Raw genomic sequence first — 22029 nt, forward strand, 5'->3', positions numbered from 1 at the left:
GAGTGGGAGCAGGAGAGATTATTGGGGGAGGGGGTCCAAAGCACTGAGATTATTATACACATGTAAGAAACTGTCAGATAATAGTTTTTAAAAAGGGGACCAGGGTATAAAGAAGATACAACAAAGCAGTCCTCAATCCATGTGCACTCATCCAACAGGAGAATTACATAAATGCATGAATAAGTTACTGACGGAGCTAAACCAAGACACAGATATACTCACATATACAGCTGGAACAAACACTCCTTTCTTATCAACTAAAAAAAAAATATATCTTATGGGTTACCACCTCTATCAACCACCTTGACCTAACTGACATTGGTAGAAGACTACATCCAACCACAGCCCAATGATAATTACAACAATGCACTAAGACAGACCCTGTGCTGGGGTTTAAAAGGTCTCAACATGGAGGGACTAAAATTCTATAGTCACTCTTATAGACATTAATTCCCACTAGAGATATGTTTGTATATAATACTAGAGAGTTAATAGGGTAATTAAAATATTTTTAATTAATTATTTTTATTTACATTAATTTCCTTAATTTATTAACTTACAAACATTTAAATAATGGAAGAAGAAAACAAGGGAAACTAGAAAATACATCTCTGTGTGTGTTTGTGTGTCTGTTTATTTACATGTTCGTTTGTTGAGATACATGAATGTGCATGGGTGTGTAGAGGCCAGAAGTCGTCTTCAGAGACACTGTCTACATTCTTTTTGACAAAGCTGCTAACTGGCATGAGCTTACCTATCAGGCCAGGGTGGCTAGCCAGGGAGTCTCGGAGATCTGGGAATTAAACCCAGGACTTGCCAATTCCCAGCCTCATATTCTGAACTTAATGTAATAAAGTTGTCAAACTTGTGTGGGATTTCAAACAAAGAACTGCTTGTACTTTAAAAGTGTTGAAACTTTGAATTACTTGAAATTAAACCTAAAGGAAAAAAGAAAGAAACAATAATAATGGGAAATGAGTAAAAATAGACAAACTCTTAGACAACTTATCAAACTATATAAACTGCCTCTTTGAAAAATTAGTAAAATTGGAAACTCCCCGCAAATAAACAAAAAACCCCAGCAAACATAAAGCATTGGAAATGAAAATGGAAACCATTCGCCTTACTAAATTCACCCCATTAAGTTAGTAGGATAAAATCATGTTATAAACAATTTCATGCTAATAGTTCCACAACCTAGATGAAAGAGACAAATATCTTCAAGCTACAAATGAAATCCTTTGCACTAAGAAACTCCTAAATGAGATGGACATGCTGTTATGCCTTATCAAACATTCAAAGACAGGCTAATACCAGTCTCAACTCCTTTCTCAAATGAGGACAGAGAGGACATGATGAATCCTCTTGTGAGACTGGCATCGAAAATCAGCTAATAAACTATTCACAGTATTCCCAAACTTTAAATCAGAGCAGTCTTCAACAACGAAGTGATTTTAAAAGTACACACACACACACACACACACACACACACACCAATTTCTCCCTCACTGCTGTTAGTTGTTATGTGAGAGGCAGATCATGCAGGAGCAACGCCCGTAATGATGGAGTTCTAACTAAGCAGCATTCACAACATTAATCAGGTACCTGTTTAACAAGAAAAGTGATTGGTATGCTCTCATGACAACTGTGCACATGGCAACTTACTCACAGACTGTCTCCTCATATTCCAACAGACCCTCAGCATCTTGGAGACTGGGTGGCATCTGTCGCCAGTGCCCATGAGTGATCATAAGAGGCCTGTGACAGATGATAATTTCTACTTTTGTAAAGACAAAATGGAATCAAGACCACAGAGGTTTTCTTGATGGGACTTACTATTTAACCAGCAGCAAAGCTCAGGGACCACTCAATAGCCATCCTTAGCTTTTATTTTCAACCTGACATATCATTTTTATAAAAATACAAAAGTATTTGGGAATTCTGAAAAATTTATGGAATGTCTTCTGAATGCTTGGGTAAGATGCCTTCTTTTTTAAAAATTAATTCATGGTTCCCTGGTATCTGCAGTGAACTACGTCCACTGTAGACTTTGATCCCATATTACACATAATACCTGTCAAGTCTGTGTGGACTAGATGTTCAAATCCTTGAGACTTGGTTTTAAGAGGCTGGCAGAGGCTCTCTGAAGCCTTGCATGGTGCTGTCAAATGGACACAAATCAACAAAGCCTTGCAGAAGTGCTTCTGACACATGGGACCTGCTCTCTGTCCCACTCTTTCTAAGGGATCCCCACAGATGATTCAGATACTAGATGACAGCTAGGATAGAAACCTTAAGTTCTGAATCGCTTCCTGCAAAGAGGAGAAACAGTTGTGAAAAGGGAAAAAATTCCATAAAAAACAGGTTCTCAGTCCATAGTATTCTATAGCATTGCTAAAATAAAAACCAGGAGAGAAAGCGAACACAAAGGCTGGTCCAGTGATGTCTCTTGGTCAAGAGAGACACCACCAGCCATGTCTGTGGTAAGCAAACACTTGAAATTTGTAAGAAATGCAAAAGACTCTTTTTTTTTTTACTCCAGCTGTCCCAATGCAACTCCAGATTAAAAGTATTAACAGCAAAGTCCATACACATTCAATGTGGACTTTCCTGAAAAGATACCTACATCAAGAGTTATGCTCAGACAGGCCTTGATAAAGATAATGTAGATGTCATATATTTTTATATCCTGGGCAATATAATTATCGTTCCCATGTTATACTTGAAGAAACTGAGTCCACATCTGCAGAGTTAAGATTCCAATTCATGTTGATTTACTATCACATTGGTCTGTCTTCAACCACTATTGGAAACGGCCTGTCTCAAGATAATCCAGCCTTCTGAATTTGACTCAGAAAACCAGAATGTTGAGGTGGCAGTGTCCAAGGGCAGATTCCAATGCTCAGTCCTTGCCAGTGTCCCATGCCTAAGGTCATTTGATCTCATCAGATAGAAGGTACAGCATGAGTGATGTCACACCACCTACCAGGGCTACAGTCTCTGGAAGGGAGACAGTGATAAGCAATCCTGAGACTCATCCTGGGGGAAAACGCTTATCTGCTATAGGATAATGCTCTAAAACTGTGCTCTTCAACCTTCTGAACACTGCGACCCATTAATGCCACCGTCCCTCATGTTGTTGTGACCCCCAACCATAAAACTATTTTTGTGGCTACTTCCTAACTGTAATTTTGCTGCTGCTATAAATTGTAATGTAAATCCTTTTAGAGACAGAGGTTTGCCAAAAGGGTAACGACTCACAGGTTGAGAACCACTGCTTTAAAACAGTTGGGTTGGAGTGCAGATTCTCTCTTGGATTGTTTGCTTATATCTTGAAGAGAATTATTAAAGTTCAAAATCCAATTCCCTAATTCAGGATATTGCAGACTATAATAAAAGAGTTACGGAAGAAATTACCACAATATAGGCCTAAATCATTCGACTCACTTTCAAGACAGAGAGTATATACATTATCACATTTGTCAGCAGGAGACTTTTCTGAAGTTATCCCAGGACTCCAGAAACTTTGTTGTTGCAAATGTCTCATCTGGAAGGAAGGGCGTGCTCTCTCTTCTCAAGGATAAACAAATGCATGGCTTCTGCTGAGTAGACACACTGGATTTTAATTTTTAAAGTGAAACTTGATAAGACATATTCTAATGAAATTTCTTATCTCAGGGTATAGTTTCAATTCTCATATTAAAATACACAAGATAGCAAAAGTTCACTTAAGTTGTAATATGTATGCAAAGCAAAGTATCTAATTAAAGTGTACAGATGACAAAAAGAGATAGAAAATTGTTTACAAGAAAACTAGTCCTCTCCACCCATGAATCCAAACCATTTCCAGGGAACAAATCAAGGGGTTATTCATTCCTAGGGACTCATTTTCACAATCAATGCATTATTGCACATTTATATCAGAACGCTACGGAATCTATGCTTAGGGTTACTTGGTTCTTCACTCTCATATTCTAATCTTATTCTGGATGAAACACACATAGCACTTCACCTCTTCATATTCACACAAGCTAAACTTTCATTTCCAAGGCTTACCTATTACATGCAATTACATTGAAGCACGCACACACTCTCAAGAAAAATGAAAACTCCCCTTTCTGCATCAACTACAGCACTATAGCTCACGCCAGTAAAAGCAGAAGTACTTCTTACATGAACACACACCACCTTGTGAAAGCATGCACTATCAGGATATATGCCTCAAGCTATCCCATGAATGGCTTTATGCAGAACCTAAGAACCAACATAAATTCTTCTCCAGAGGCCATTAACTCATTATTATGAGCCTCACAAAACCTCATATCAATCTATCTAAGTGAGCACACCCGTGGACCTGAGCCACTAGCCAGTACACTAGACCAGACTTCACTTTCCCATGGTTCCGCCTACTGAAAGGTTATGTGGCCCAGGAATCATGTCCCTCGTCAACAATATACTCATTTACTGAGGACATAATAAAGTTAAAAAACATGGGCCTGTAGCAAGGCAGTACATAATGACTAGTGGATACCATTCACTTCATGTCAGTCAGGAAGCAAAAAGAGAGAAAGGAAGGGTCAAACAGAACATCCCATGAGGCTATAGCACCAAGGGCCTAATTTCCTTCCACCAGGTTCTACCTCCTCCAAGTTTCACCACAGGCTAGAGACCAAGCTTTTAGCATCTGAGTCCCAAAAGGACATTTTAAGTACAAAGTAAGATAGCAGAATACTCATGATTGAAAACTACAGCCTTTGAAGGACATCACATCGAAGATTTTTAAGTAGAAGGCAGTTTTGTTTGAATCAGAGAAATCACTGCAATGCTGGTTTTGTACGGTGCGACCCAGCTGACACTTCAAGGGATGTGCTCAATGGTACCTTGTGCTGGCAGCTGGCTCATAAGTTAAGTAATAGCAGCCAGTAGCGCTAACTGGATGAGAAGTCATACACACTGGTGGTTCAGGAGAAAAGTGAATCAGGTGATACCAAGGAGAGAAATTCTTCCACAGGACATTTGCTGCCTAGTAACAACAGGAGCGAGTCACGTGGTTTTCTTGTCTTCACTTCATCCGACTTCATACTTACATACATAACAAGTATTCATACTTGTTACACAATGGCACTACTTTATTAGAGGTTATTCTTGCTGAGGCAAGAAATCCTGCATGCCAAGAATAAATGACAGCTAAAAGCCTTTTCTCTTCATGCATACATAATTCATGACTGAACAGAGTTGGAGTATGTTACTATTGGCTCCTAAAATAGGCTTACACTACAAATAAGATCATGTACTTAGTCTGAGACTAGGAAATGCTGTTTTAAGATGGCATTCCGTTACTTGGGAGGAAAGGATTCAGTCAGTCTGCTGGGACATAAGCATTTCCATTATTTAACTGAGAACTAAATGTACTTCTGGACAGCAACTCAAAAATGCTTAGTAGAGCTAGGCAGTAGTGGCACACTCCTTTATACCAGTACTGGGGAGGCAGACGCAGAGGCAGACGATCTTCTGTGAGTTCAAGGCCAAACTAGTCTATAAAGTGAGTTCCAGGACAGCCAGGACTACACAGAGAAAGCAAAAACCAACAAAGGAAAACCAAAACAATCTTAGTGGAATACTCACCCAGCAATTAAATGCACCCCACTTCCAGCACTAGTTGCAATAGCCCTAGGCAGCAGGTGACTCTGGTTAGTATTAGCCACATGGGGAGACCTCCTTGGATACCATTAGGCATGGTGAAGCACAAAGAGCCTGTCTCTTAGCCCCAAGCGGACAGTATAAAACTGTTAGGGTGTTTGTAAAATACGGCTTGAAACAGGATAAAAATGTTCTGTTATCTGTGAAAAACCATGCAAGGGGAGTAGCCTGGAAACTCACAGTCAGTTGCCTACAAAGCCTCACATCTGTAACGCTCTACTAAGGGTGTTGAAAGAAATCATGGGCCTGTGCTCTTCAGGAATTTATTAATCTGTTTCATGTGGGACTTCTTTTCAACAGTTAACAAAGAAAGGCACTTTGGAAGCAAGGATTCTGCCTGCGTTCTGCTTTTCCTCCTCCTCCTCCTCCTCCTCCTTCTCCTCCTCCTCCTCCTCCTCCTCCTCCTCTTCCTCCTCTTCTTCTTCCTCCTCCTTTATCACAGTACCTCAGAACACTGGAGGCCCATAACATCTGAGACTATAAGGGCCAGATCATACCCTGAAATATGTATATATGATGATCAAATTAAGGTAATTAGTCTTTCTTTGTATCACAGTTTTCAAACTACCCAAGTTTTTAGCTATTTTATTTTTACCAACTAGTTACTCTGTTGTTCTACAGGTGACTAGAACTCATGCTTAGCAGGCTTTATGTCGGGATCTTTTTAACTATAGCAGATCAACTGTTTTAGATTCTACGTGTGAGATGCTAGGCCTGTAGCATTTGTCTTTCTGTTTCTGGCTTACTTTTCTTAATGCCATCAGGTAAGCAGAGGTGGATGCTGACCAGTATCAGCCAGGACCCACTGGTGAAAGGGAGGGGTCACCTGGGAAGCACTGGAAGCACTGGAAGCACTGGAAGCACTGGACGAGGTATAGTGGGGTCAGACCACACAGAGAAAGACTGAGGTATAAATCCCCAAATCATCCAGTACCAGGTTGGGGCAAAGATTAGAGTAGACCTGACAGACACTAGTCTGACTGATGGTGATGATGTCAATAAAGATGAAGATGGATGTGGGGATGCTGACAGAAAGGACTAGGTTCCCATCACTGCTCAGAATGCAGGGTTTGGCCACTAACAGCTGGGGTCAAAGAAGAGAAAGTTAGAGAAAGGAAACACCACCGATGGACTTAACCCAAAAAGTAGTGGCACATGCAGACTTTGTATTTTATTAAATAAAGGTCTGCAGGACCGACGGGGTGTATCTGTGTGCGAGCATCAGAGCAAGCTGGATCAAGTTCCTTCCATCCGGGAACACAAAGGTGTAAAGGGAGGAGGAAGGCGGCCTGCTTGGCTGGAAGAGGGCCTGTACTGCAGGGCCTGGCTGCTGGGGATCCCCTAACTGTGAGATTCCCTGGATTTGTGTTACAGACACTGCTCTGAAAGAAGGAACAAGAAGGAACGAGGTTACGGCCCCACAGAAAACCCTGATTTAAAGGACCATGTATGATTACAAGTGAAAGAAAGACCCTGGAGGCATAAGCTGCCTACACCTTGAAATCTGACAAGATGTCAGAAAAGGAGAGGGCCTAAGTGTTATCACATGAGGAGCCTGTTAATGTGAAGACAAGGAACAGCTTCAGGGCCAGAAATCAACCTTCCTCCTTAATGGATAAAAGCACTGGGACCAGAGTGGGAAAGGCATCAAAGCAGGTGAGCTCCACCTGAGTGCTAAGGGCATAATGGTTTGTGCGGGAGAGTCTCTCTGCATCCCCTCCCCCAAGGAATCCGGAATTTGTATGCAAGCTGTTTGGAGTAGAGGAAGAAAAGATCACGGTCAATGTAAGAGGCTTTGAAAGCTATAAAAATTGTCACCTTTCTCTTAAAACCACTTGAAGTACTTTGCTGAAACCATGCTTTGGCGGGTTTGAGAAACTCAATAATACAAGGACTCACAAAGAATAGTATAGAATTTCATCCTGGAATTCACAGAAAACACGAGGCTGCCGATCTGTCCACAGAAGAGGAGATCAATGGAACAGGAGAAAAGAAAAGAGTCTGCCTGATAATTTGCAGGTGGAGAATTTGCTAATTAACATTATGGGACTATTAAGAATGAGGTTAAGTAATCTAAATATCATTTATGTGGAATGAAATCCAGGCTAACTTTAGACTTTCTTAATGTGTAAACATGAGTGGAACAGATTTTGTTTTTATTTCTATTCTTCCTTATCCAGAATTTAAACATATTTACGGTATTTCATATGCACTTGAACTTAGCAACATCTAGGATTCTGCACCACAGTAATGAGGTGCCTCCATGATGTTTAACATGTGCACCTGTGAGCACCCCTGTGTGCTTAGCAGAGGTTGTGAGAGCCTTGGTGTACCATGTGTGAACATGCCTTGAGGAGGTCAGGAGCTATCACATATCCTGGAACTAGAGTTACAAGCAACTGCAACCCCACCAATGAGGGTGTGGAAATTTACGAAATAACTGAATCTTCTCTCTAGCTCCATCAATTTATTTTAAAATATTTTAGTTGACTTGTATCTAGTTCAAAGGAAGAGAATGCACAGACTATTTAAATGACTAAACTAGAAAATACCGGAATGTTTGCTTATTTTGTGAAGTATTATTTAGAAAGTATTTCAATACAAAATCTATTTAACAGATCTTTACCAAGGCAAGGAAGATGATCATATGAATTGTTCTATGAAAATATGTGCCTTTAAATTTTAGTATTGTTACTATTACAGATGTCATAGACACACATATACTAAGTGCACATGTCCATATGCATACAGTAGTTTTTAAGAATTTTTTTTCCTTATGAAGGGCCACCCATGTGAAGAATAGGGTCATGTGGTATCCTTGTACAACAAACTTTCCAATGTCAATACACAGGGTTACACGGAGCTGTGTCCCACAAAGGTGCTAGGCATCTCATACAAGGGAGAAGGACATGCTGTAAGTTGCAGCAGCTGAATGTCTTCTAGGTACAAACTTGGAAGGTGCAGGATACATAGCAGCAGAGTTCAAGGTGTGCTCGGCTGACCAGTCAGAAGGTGCATGGTTGCTCTGAGCCTTTCATCTTGGGAATTCTAAAACCCTAGTACAAAAACCTCAGGACTTGCCTAGCAATGCCCTTACTACTTCTGTAAGTAAACAGAGGTTCTGACAGGCTAAAGCATTTTGGTCAGGCTTCACCTGTGGGAAATAAAGCATGAATCTAAAGCAATATTCCTCGACTCACAAGCCAATGATCACAGTGTGGGCGCTGGCAGAAGGTCTACTCCCACCCCTTGGGTGCTGACACTGGGGAGATGATGGAATTCCATCTAGGAGCTTACTCATCTCAGAACAGCAGTCTGTCATACAAGGCCGGATGAGGATTATGCATTAATACACGTAAAGCATTTAGAACGATGCCTTTCATTTTAAAATGCAACATAAGTAGAAGCTATAATTAGAATCAACATATGTTTTCTCAGTTGGTAGGTCGTCAGAAAAAGCAAAGCCCGAGCTCAGGAACTATTAGAGATGACCTTGGGAAAGCTGAGCCCACAGAGCCAGCTTGACTACACTTCAGTCTGCTTTCTGAACCGTATCCTGAGTTCCTTTGTGCGTGGGCTATGTCATCCAGTTCCTCCATCCTTGAGAAGTTAGCCAGGCAAAATTCTTCACCCACTAATGCATTGGTTCTCAACCTGTGGGTTGAGACCTCTTTGGGGTTGCATATCAGATAGTCATATGAGATACTCACAATTCCTAGCAGTGGCAAAATCATAGTTATAAAATAACATTAAAATGATTTTATGGTTGGGGGGAGGTCACTGCAACTGTAAGAACTGTATTAGAGGTCACAGCATTGGGAAGGTCGAGAACCACTGCTCTGGGTCTTCACCCTCCCAGCCAGGAAGTGTCTGACCCATCATCTGGGCCTGACCTAAGCAAGAACCTTCTTAGGACAGCTTGGTCCTTGTTCTCTCGCAGTGGTTTTTCATCCACTAGCCCCAGCCTGCTCTCTCCTATGATTTCCCCTTACCCTACTGTATTCATAGTTACACAACACACTGCTGTAGCGAGCCCTTTGCACATCCCGATGGTCTGTATAAATGTTTCCATGGCATGGCTGCTTTAACATCTACTGCTGAATAGCGTTCCTTAATAATCCCCAAAGTTTGTTTCCTTTCTGCTAGGAAGACAGTAATTCCAACCTGAGTGATGGCAATGATAAAATGATGCAAAGCACTAAAGCCAGCAACTTCTATCTAATTAATACTCGGTATGTAAAAGTGCTAACAATAAAGTAACTTGAGAAAAGCTTTTAACTTTCACTTTTTTTTGTTTTTTTTGGTTTGAGAATTTCACATAAATAGATAATGTGCTTTGATCAGGTGCATCCATCCCATCCTCCTCCTCCAATTTGTCCCTTATCACCAATACCACTATTCCCTCCTAATCCCACGTGGTTGTCTTGTTTCTTTAGTATTGAGTCCATTTAGTGAGGCCAGTATGCGCTCAAATGTAGTCATGTAGGGGTTAAAAGTGAGTAGTAGCAAAAGAATAAAAAATGTTCTGTTCTTTTGAACAAGCTATCTTCACCAGAACCCTCGACCTTCCACCATTCCGATGCCAAATAAAGAACATGATGCCTCTGAAGGCAGATATTAATCTAGATGGGATACCAAAGGATTTCAGATCAGATCAAAGTCAGATTGGTACCAAAATACATCGAGGCAGGCAATTGCAAGCATGGCTTAGCAAACTGGAACTTCACTTGATTTAGGTTATGCACACATCTCTCTAATAACAGAGCTACCAAGACAGGAAATACACATCAAACTGCAGGTACATCCCACTTTAACTGATGGAGTAAGTTACCTCTTTCTGGCAGCCTTTGTAACTCCCCTTGTTGGCCAGTTTCTACTCCAATGTATCCAAAACATATGAGGATACTGGAGGCAGGGAACTTATTTTGCCTGAACTAGTTTTGAATACATTTACAATAAGGCAAAAACTGTCCTCCGAATGAACTTCAGAAAAACCCCTGCTAACCATCTTATGCCTATGCATAATATGGCATACATAAAATTAAAATCAGGTGCATCATGGGAAGAGACATGCTCAATAAACACCACCTCACATAATCCAAGGATTAGGCCTTCCTTAAGCTTCACAGAATCTGACAAGTATACAAAAGTCCCAGTGTCAAAAAAAAAAAAAAAAAAAATCAAAAGAACTTCTGGGAACTTTATTTCTATGCACTGATGTTTTACTGCATGTATGTCTGTGAACCATGTGGGTGCCTCATGCCGAGGGTAGCCAGAAAAGGATGTCAGATCCCTTGCAAGTCAAGTTACAGACAGTCGTGAGGCACCATGCTGGTGCTGGGAACTGAACTCTGACTAAGAGCCAGTACTCTCAACCACTGAACCATCTCTCCAGCCCACAGCTTTCAATATGAATAATAAAATGGAATGTCTTGGGAAGTTTTGAGTTAAGGCAGGGTAACTAGCTTTTGAGATGGGACACTGTTAGAGAGATTTTTACCTAGAGTAAAAGACTGAGCAAGAGATCTCAAATGGTATCTGACTCTCTCTAGCGCACAGTTTAGAATTGCCATATGCTCTAAATCAGCTAACAATTATATCACATTCATTAAAACGAAAACTAAACAACAACAAACTGGATTGTGAGTAATAGTTAATTATAGAAAACTATCATGAAGTACAGCTTTACTCAGTAGCAGAGAACTGAGTCACTGTGCAGAGCTCCAGGCCTTGACCATTATAGATGTTTGATCTAAGAACCTCGGCAGGAGAAGGGGGAGGAAACCCCAAGTTAGTACTTCACTCTGTCTGACAGTGGCAACTGAAGGGAGGAGAATTTACTTGGGCTTGTGGTTTGAGGGGATCAAGTGCATCATGGGGGAAGCAGGACCATGAGGTGGCCTCATGAGACTACAGGGAAGAGATGACTGTTGGTGCTCTCCTTTAGTTCTGGAAGCCCAGTCCCTGGGATGGTACCACTCACATTCGGGGAAAGACTTCAGTTAAATCTTTCTGGAAATGCCTCCCAGACTGGCCCACAAGATTAGCTCTTCTATGTACTAAAAACAATACTGACATATGGGCTTCCAGTTACTTGCAATTCTCTGATAGAGTAGAAAATAAAGACAATATACATACTTGGTTGTTAACAATGGAGATCAAGTACAAACTGTTGTCTGTAAACTAAATGAATATAAGAATAAACTTATAAAATGTAAATCAGGAGTCATTATTGTAATAGTAACCTCTAGTCTGGTCAATCATGTTAGCCTTAGCCAATCTAACCGGTATATAGTGACACAGACAACCATTTCAAGCAGTTGGCCTTTCATTTTGATTTACTTCATATGTCTCTGCTGATTGATGATCCTGAATATATCAGTATTTATTATATGCTATAAACACATTTTGCTGATAAAAATAGCTACATAAGTCTCTGTCCATTTCTAAAAACCCTCTTTCTGTTATTGAATTAGACAACTTCATATATAATTCTTTTGATATAGTTATAATTCCTATATAATTATTTTCTTCCTAGTCTGTGGTTTGCTTTTGTTTTCTTAAGGGTATGCTTTCAAATACTAATTTTTTACTTTAATTAAGCCCAATGTCACACTTTTTATAGTCCATGTTTTTATGTTCTAGGGCAATTTATTAGTTTGGTGTATGCAAACACACACCTTACATGCAGTCACATCAAGGAACCATAGTAAGCTTGTTCAACCTTGTAGCTACCTTTTCTTGAGTACAACCCGTGATGGCTTCTACATACAAATAAAGCTAATATGTTACATGATTTTTTTTTTCTAAAAAACTGGCAAGCAAATTCATTTACATGACATTTCTTTAAGAAGAGTGACAGCCTAAAAGAACAGTGCCCACTAGAAATCTCAGGTGGGATCATTACCTTCTGTAAAGTGACTCTACACTTACAGCAGCCACTATCACAATGCCAAGTATTTTCTTTAGAGGACATTTCCCTATCCACATGCTCTACTGTATGTAATAGTCTGCATCTAGCAGATTTTATACTTTATCTAATACTCACCTTTGTTAAAGTACGGTCAAGATATTCAACAAGGATTTTGAGCTTCTGTCATCTATACTAACAGAATCAAACTTGTAAATTGTAATAGTTTAAATGAGACAGGTCCCATATGATCGAATGTTCAAATACTTGGTGTCCTGTTGGTGAAAATTTTGGGAAAAATTAGGAGGTGTGGCCTTGTTGGAGAAGGTGTGCCACTGAGAGTGAGCTCTCAGATTTTAAAATCCCTCAGCTTCCCAGCATTCCAGTTAGCTCCCTCTCTGTCTCAAGCTTGTGAATCAGATAGATGTCAAGCTCTCAGCTACTATTCCAGTGCCATGCCTGCCTGCCTGCCGGCCTGCCACCATACTCCATATCAAGATGGCTACTGACTCTTATCCTTTACAACTATAAGCAAGCTCCCAATGAACTCTTTAGCCTTAAAACACAACTTTAAGACTAAAGAGATGGCTTGGCAGTTACGTTGCTCTGGTCATAGTGCTTTGTTACAGCAGTAGAAAAGTAACCAAGCACAAACCAGTGCAAAAATTACATTTTAAAAGGAAAGGTTTTTTTGGTAAATCAACACTAATGACAACAAACAAAACACAAACAAAAAACCAAAGTCATTGAAATAACATTTGTGGGTGTTATACTGCCCTATAGGATGACCCAGTAGTATCTGGAATCAGTAGCAGCTCTTGAAATTAAGCAGAATTAAAAGTGTAGAGTAGCTAAGAGGGCTGTTGGCAACTCAGGACCTAACTGTTTGGATTGGAGGTGCCCCTGAAATCCCATGTGTCGGAGAACTGATCCCTAGAGAGGTGCTATGGAGAGAGGGCAACCTAGAGGAAGGAAGTTGGCTTAACTTCTCTGGAAATAACGAGTCCTTGAGCTCTTCCTCTTCTTTTTCCCTTTGCTTCCTGGCTACAAAAGAAGATGTTCTCCTTTGCTCTCCTCTCCACTGCTGGAGAGTGCCCTGGAAACCATCAATACTCAGGGTGCCAAATCTCCACAAAAGTGAGACAAAAATCAACCTTTTGTCTTTGTAACTCATTTTTTTTTTTCAGGTATATAAAAAAGTCTGAATTATTTCCTCACAGAAGAATATATCTGGAGGTTAGTCAGGAAGGACCTTAAAGCACAACTTTAGGGCAAAAGAGATGCCCTAGTAGTTAACAGCACTGGCTTTTCCACAGGACCTGGCCTTTGGTTCCTAGCAACCATAGAAGGCTAACAACTGTCTGTAACTCCAGTTCCAGGGCACCTACCACCCTCTTCTGGGCTCTGCATGCATGTGATACACTTACAGTAAAGGAAATCTTTTATATACATAAATACAAATTAAGTGAATTAAAAATAATTTATTCTTGATACAGAAGTGGCTCTTCTGACCTACTGTTAGGGTTACAAACAGCAGCATTGTCACTTCTTATGGGATCTATTGCCCCTTTCTCAAATAGACCTAATCATTAGAAAATCTTCTGTAAAGGGACTACTCATGGAATCTCTCTTCCTGCATCTTCACTATCAGGTCTTATCCCAATGTTACAAAATATTATAACAATTATACTCACGAAGCCATGGGAATACAAAGCAACTGTCAGAGTATGGCTCTACAGGAAAAGACAGATAAACAAGTGTGCCATTCCTTGAAATGATAGAAGAAATCAATCTGTAACTTACCTTAAAAGTTACAGAAGTAGAGCTAAAATAATGATAGAAACTGAGTTACTGCTTAGTTGCCATGGAAATCATCACGGGGGATGTATTTTGTTACATATGTATTGTATGTATATGTAATGATGTAATTGTGTTACATATGTATTTGGTAGTAACACAAAAGAAAGGATGGCAAGTTGTGACACTTTGAAAGACTTTAACTCATTCAATGGTTTGTAAAAAGTACTTGTAAATCAACACCAAATGACTCAAAAGTAAAGAATCACTCCTTTTCCTGCCTCCATGTTAGTTTTTATTAATTCATCAAGGATAAAATGATGTTAATCTGCATTACAAAATTAATGTTTTAGGGCCAGAAAGATGCACTTGTTATCAAGCTTGATGACCTTAGTTTGATCTCTAGAGAGTGGTAAGAGGCCTCCAATTTGACCTTGGCATATAACGCCTCATGAATAATAAAAAAAAGTGTAATTTAACTTTATTTTAATCGCCCCAGATACAGAACCATGTAGGTTACTTGTGGCCTAATTTATTCTTAAAATAAATTCAAAAGAATAAAATTTGACTTACTGATAAGACTAATTTACTGATGTGCTCGCTCTGAACACATTTGCAACTCAGCAAACGCTAGTACATCAAGTAAACTACTATATGTGAAACTGAATAAATGAACATCTTGGCTTACCAATGAAACAACAAAATTAGTTTGGACTCATATAATTCCAAATATAACCAGTGGTGAGAAACATATCCCTGAGACTTAGTGACCATGGCAACTATGTCTACCACCATGACTTGGAGCAGGATATTTGTACCATGCTAGGTTAGGAGCTATGGAAACTCATTTGAAGGTTGCCAAGACGACTGGGTGGAAGTTTCCCAAACCCATTAAAAAAAAAAAAAAAATAGAAAAACTGTGTTTGTAGATGAAATAACTAAGGGCAGCTTACCCAGAGATAAACTGTGGTCATGACCAGTATATCCTAAACAAATGTTTCCTTACTATTTTTTAAAGCTATTTTGTCTAGCTATTTAATTATCTTTAAAGTTTTCTTAGATTTTGGTGTTTAAATGATTTCTCAACCAATATGTATATTGAAATTAATTTAGAATAGTTAGTTCCCTTTTATCCACATGCTTCACATTCACAGATTCAAACAACTATGGCTAAAAATGCTAAAAGAATTTTAAAAATATGAGTTTTTATACATGCGTCATGTTGATTTCTTCTTACTGTTCCAAACAGTGCAGAATAAAAGATACTTACGAGCATTAACACTGCACTAAGTAAGCAGAAGATGGCTTCATGTGTTGACATGAAGACATGACCATGATGCTCTATGCTGACCGTGTTGAGTGGCATCCAGTGCCACTGTGGCATGCAGTCTGTGGGTCACAGGTGGGACATGCCTGATTTAAAGTATTTGGAGGATCTGCAAAATTCTGTGTCTTAAATTTCATGTAAGGATTCCAAGTACACCAGTATCTGTAGAGTGAGGTACTAACTGGCATCTTTATTTCTTATTTCTTACTATGGCTTTGTTGAAATGACCTATGTCATTTTCATGTCAGTGGAATATTTTCTACATTTATTTATGAGATGGGGCACGATATTATCAATAGCATGTGAACAGAGAGAAGAGGACAACCTGTTAGTTCAAAAAAAAAAAAAAAAAAAAAAAAAAAAAAAACCAACCCTCACTACAACAACTTGTCTACAACAAGCCAAGTATAAATAAATGACCACATTCGAAATAAAATTATATTAGTAATGTAAGCATAAAATTTCATTTAGAAGAAATCTATCTTTAAAAAAAAAAAACCAAAGAAACAAAGAACAAAAAACCCTAGCAAAAAGGCTCAGTGGGTAAAGGTGCGAGTTGCCAAGCCTGAGGACCTAAGCTTGATCTCTGGGATGCATTGGTAGAAAGAGTGCACTGGCTCCACCAATGTTGTCCGTCGACCTCCACACACATACTAGGTCTTGAATGCGTGCACATACATACAAATAAATAAAAGAGTAAATCAAAAAAAAAAAAAAAAAAAAAAAACTAGCACCTTTCTGTGTTCAGGCATTTCTGAACTTGAAATAAAACTGTTCCACCTAAAAAGATCATGAGTGCTTTTCAATAAGAAAAGGTACTTGGTTCTTTGAAATCCAGGAAAAAATCCCACCATACTTAGATTCTGGTATTCAACTTCAGTTTCTTACTGCCACTTACTTATGAGTCAATCAAGTCACCTCTAAGTAAGACTTACAGTGTCCTAATGATAGTGTGAATGTAACACAAGTCTGAAATAAGCCACACAAATTTAATGCTCTGATTTTATTTCAAGCAAAAATAGTCTAAATTTAATGCCTTAAAAGTTAAAACCACAATCCTTCTAATATTTAGTTCAGATAACACCTCTTTATAAGAGTGTTTCCCAAGTGGCAGTGACCCATTAAAGGTTTCTTTTTGTTTTCAGAGTGTTGGTGTTGCCTCTGACTTAATTCAAAAATGCCTGCCTTGTGCTGGATATTTAGAACCACAGAGAGCTAGAGCCAGCCTGTGGTGCATACCTGTAAGCCCAGCACTTTGAAGATGAAGGCAGGAGGATCAGAAGATCAAGGTTTTTCTCAAACATACAGCAAGTTCTAGACCAGCTGCAGGTCAATGAGACCTTGTCTCATAAGCATTCTCTACCTTGAAAAGGTTACTAGTAATATTAAAAATCATACATCAATATGAACTTATTATGAGTTGACAATGATAGAAACTATGAAGTTGAAACTGGCACCTATTTCAAAAGTCATCACCTCTTTTTAAAAACACCATACACTATACATTTTTGTAAGTGATTAAGAATCAATTACAAGGGTAGAAGTACATGATACTGTAAATATATATTCAAGTATTGCCTGCCTCCATCCCAAAATCCCTATCACATTCAGCTGGATAGAGTAACTGATTTCATGAACAATTAACTTCACTATTCCTGTAAGGATATCCCTGCAGCAACTGTAGAATAATTCCTGTAGACCACAGTCAAGACATATGATGAAAAGCTACAAGGAAAGAAATAGCCACAGTTCCCGCTGGTAGAGCTAATTAAGACAGAGAACAGGAAAAGAAAAATCCAAATATAGTAGTAAAAGTATTTGTGTGGCCTTAAAAACAAAACAAACCATAAACAAACAAATAATAAATCCATTCCTATAACTCAGTCCTAAACTTCAAAAGGGAGAAGGAAGTGGCGAGGTGTCTAGTGTAGACAGAAAGAAGCACATGGAGTTAGACACAGGAGCCATAAGAAAATGTGAGTCCGATGTTCTCTGAGTTGTTCAGACCAAACTTGAAAAGCTGAATTCTGATGCTTTGCTTTTAATCATCTGCTTCGTTCTGATATTGGATATTGGTGACTAGAAAGAAGCCAGTTTCTTTCAAACATTACATTACACAACGATAATTCAGCCAGCATTAGAGATTTTTTTAAAGAAACCAATTACAAAGCCCAACATTTGCTTTTCCTACTTAAAATAGTACCAGCTAACTAATCCTACACTCAGAAACAATCCAGTTAAAAGACAGAAATAGACAGAGGTGAGAATTGTAGTCAAAAGATTTCAACCCCCATAGCTAGTGCTACATGTGCTCTGCTCAGTATATACAGGGTCCCAGGTTCAAACCCCAGTACCAAAACCAAAACTGAACTGTTCTCAGCTCCTGAGAAGCCACATATTTATTGTGTCAACACTGACAGTATTTGTGTTTACCCATTAATAAAACACTGAAAAATCAAGGAATCTGCAATCTCTGCCTAGAAACCACCACTCTCGACTCCACAGATTAGCTCTGGCTTCTGAACAGTCAGTTAGTCTGAATGAACTTTCTTAGAGCAGTTCCACTCTGGCAACAGGTAAGATGACTGAATATGGGTCTCGACTGTGATTAGCTTCATGGATCCTATGCAATTCTAGAGTTAACATCGTGACTCGCAAGTGTTGCTCCTTCATGTGGTACAGACTTAACATCCTTTGCTCAATTTTTGCTAAGCTTACCCTAGTGATGGTTTTGTACCTTACAGAGAAATGAGTACAACATGTAACAGGTAAGGTGTACTTCTGTTCCTCAAGCCACATACTACATACTACTGAGGATGCTAAATCTTTCTAATGTCTATGGAGCTCAGTTAAGAAACCGTAATATTTAATCTCTCCTGAGAATAGGAGAAACTATGGATTTTTGATGACTCAACAAAACTGGTATCTCTGAGTTAATTTGTTGAATTTCCTAACTGGTGAGAATGCTCAAGAGGAAAAAATTAACAGTAATGGTATATCATAAAATGTACTAAGCACAGTTTTAATGAAGATTCTCCACACCTTCAACTCAAGGGAACTTTTACTCCTCAAGTGTTACCATTAAGAGAATGAGAAGAGATATTTACAAACTGTTGAGAAAGTACTTCCATGCAAAAGGTTCAAACTCAACAGTGAGAATCCAAAAGAGAGGAGGAGGAAGACAGGGAAGGGAAAGGAGATAAAACTGTGGTTGTGTAGGTGTGTGTGGGGGGGAGATAAAAAAGGAAAGGAATCCAATAAAAACTCAGCACGTGTTTGAGCAGTGCTTCAATACACAGAAAGAGCCTACACAGGATCAGGGGAAAATGCAAATTAACACCAAGACAAAATATAAGCACACACTTAGTAGTGCGTCTAAATATTTAGCAGACTGGCCCTAAGAACTGCTGGGAAAGACATGAAACAAGTCCTATACTGTCTGCAGAAACAGAAATGACTATTACACAGGATGGCAGTTTTGCATTTCCTTAAAAATTAAAAATATGCTACCCCATCACTTAGTCATTAATTCCAGAAGACATATATACACTATTTATACAAAGGTATGCACTGAATGGCTCCCTGTAATTCTGGTTCACCATAAGCCCAAACCACAATCAAGGAAAACATTTATTGTGCAAACAAAATGTTCTGTATGGACAAGAAATACTAAGACAACACACACTGATCACAAATGAATCTCAAAAGACTATCATGGAAAGTGAAGGAAAAAAACAGCATCCTGTATGAATGTACTGAGTTCCACCCTCTGTAGATCAGCTACAAACCTCTGCGATCTGAGAACATGTTAACTCTCTCATGAGGGACTCCATTCATACAATGTTACTAATATTGATAGAACTATTTTATTTTATTTAGTACTTATTTTTTTGTTGATCTCTTACAATAGTTAATTTATAAATAAAACTACCATAGCTAGCTAGCTATGTATAAAAAACAAAAAGATAAGGCTTTGTAAACTCTGCATCATAAGATGACTTGAGATGGGTCTTTCTCAGCAAGAATTGGGGAATACTGCTGCAAAAGCAGACATCAGTGGTGCTTAGGAACCTGGGAAAGCATGCTGGGAAGGACTGCAAGGAAGATAAAAGGGCAGTAGGAACTGTTTGGACACGACGGCTTAAACTACTCTAAAACCTACCAGTCCTGCAGAGGAGGAAACATTCCAATCAAATGGGACCAGGACACAATCAGGTGTCACTCACTAATCTGGTATCTAACAACAACAGACATGCTAAAAAGTGGACAGGGAGGAGGCAGGGGCCCTCAGTCCTACACAGAGAACTGCAGGCAACTAGGGAATGCTGGGAGCAGAAGACATAGTCTTCCCCAGGGAAGGGTACATCCAATACCAGACAGCCTGCCCTGAAAACGTACGTACAAGTGACACTGTTCAGACTAAGCAGGCTCTGTTTAGGAACATGTATGTATAAACACAAATATATGCATGTAACCGTGGTTAACGTAAAAACGGAGGCCATGAATCTGAAGGAGAGCAGGAGATGGTCTATGGGAGGGGTTAAAGGGAGGGAAGGGAGGGAGAAACAAAGGGAATTCTATTATAATCTTGAAAAGAAAGAAGTAAAAAAACAAGAAGCAAGCAAAGATGGAAGAAATGTATGACATGCCAATGATAATTTTAAAAAGCTGTATTATGAATATAAAAGATGCTATTTTAATTTCAAGCACCGATAAAATTATAATAAAGCAGCAATAATTTCTAAAAGAAATAATTTTCAAAAGGCATATCCTGAGTCTAAATGAGTTGGAAGCAGCATTTTCATCTTTACTAGAGTAGTTCCGCTGCTTTGATGTCTTTAATATTGTCACTGTGAAGTAACAGCAAGCAGGGAGTATAATGTGTTCGGCTGGGCTTTAGGACTGCTGCACAGATTATGAGTCCCCACGCCATTCATCACAAAGTAGGCTCACTGTGCGCTCATCTTTGGGGGCCAGCACTTACTTGTAAGCTCATGTGTTCCAGCAGTTTCACCTCAGGTCAACCAACCTTATTGTGCTCTTGACAAATATTTTCACCTTCAAATCTTAGCTTTTGCTTTGAAAGGCTCTCCTCACATAATTAGCATATATATCATATCATGGAAGACTTACTGATCCTAAAACTTCCTCCTCCTTCCCATGCTTCAATGAAACCCTGTAATTATTTCACAGTTATTTCAATGGCCTCTAGCTGGAGAGAATATGCATGCTGAATGGCTGACTTGACACAACTTAGAATCACCAGGGAAGAGTTTCAGTGAAGGATGTCTACTGGTGTGGAAAGCCCGTGCCCATCGTGGGCAACACCATTCCTTAGACAGGGTTCCTATACTGTTGATGGGTACACAAATGAAGCAGAGCACAGCAAGGAAGTGAGCATCCATACTCTCCTGTTTTCTCTGCTTCTCACCGGACGTATTGTGAGCAGCTGTTTCAGGTTCATGGCACTGTCGACTTTCCCACAGCGATGGACCTAGTTTTTTTTTTTGGGGGGGGGGCGGGAGGGGGAAGGTCAGGGTATTTTATCATAGCAACAGAAATAAAAGTAGGGCAATGTAGGGGAACTTTGATTTTCTTATGAGAACAAACTCATGCCTGAACTACCCAGTAATTATTTCCATGCATGCTCCTGTAAGTAACATATTTTCCTGTAATTTGGGGGGAAAATGTTAACTATTTTATCATCTTCCTTCTCTTTCTCCAATTCAAAAGATTCTAACTGTTGGTGGCATATGGAAACATATTAAAATCTTCCAGTCTCAGAAAAGACTGTCAATGGTTATCAACAGAATGATTATCAACAGCTGCAGCCTACCTGAAAAATACAAGGTGAGAGCAATGTGCTGGAGAGCCACCTGGAGAAGATAATAACGGAAATCTACGAAGGAAGCCATAAAGGGCAGGATGAGGAGAGGCTCAAGAAAAGTAACTAAAAATCTGAGTGTTAGTAACTGAAGCAAAGCCACGTGGTAGACAGATGTTTCCTACTCTTGCACTTGAACTCTCAAACTCATGTACACCAGTAACATCTGAGACCCATGTCTACCTGTTCCGAATTTCTTATCTTTTATAACATAAATCAATAATAATCGAACATTTTTCCCAACTAGAAATTGAACTGAAAGACCATTACATCATTTCCCAACTTCTGTTTCTCCCTCCCATCTTTCCCCAAGTAACCCCTTGCTAATTCATGCCCCTTTTAATTATTGTAGGTGTGTGTGTGTGTGTGTGTGTGTGTGTGTGTGTGTGTGTGCATGAGCGCATGCGTGTA

The 22029-nt window shown here is 39.3% G+C and overlaps 1 protein-coding gene across 2 annotated transcripts in view; it reads right to left on the reverse strand.

Annotated features, from left to right (window-relative positions):
* Positions 1 to 907: 907 nt before the first annotated feature.
* Nectin3 (nectin cell adhesion molecule 3) overlaps positions 908 to 22029 on the reverse strand; it is an 88239-nt gene continuing 67117 nt past the window's right edge. The window contains exon 8 of one of the 2 annotated variants that reach the window (XM_076943000.1): positions 908 to 938. In XM_076943000.1, coding sequence (XP_076799115.1) covers positions 923 to 938 — 16 coding nt within the window. In that variant the 3' untranslated portion in view covers positions 908 to 922. The remainder of the gene's footprint in view (positions 939 to 22029) is intronic. The other variant, XM_076942998.1, reaches the window with a different exon arrangement.

This window comes from Arvicanthis niloticus, chromosome 12 (assembly GCF_011762505.2).
Source record: "Arvicanthis niloticus isolate mArvNil1 chromosome 12, mArvNil1.pat.X, whole genome shotgun sequence".
Lineage (NCBI taxonomy): Eukaryota > Metazoa > Chordata > Mammalia > Rodentia > Muridae > Arvicanthis > Arvicanthis niloticus.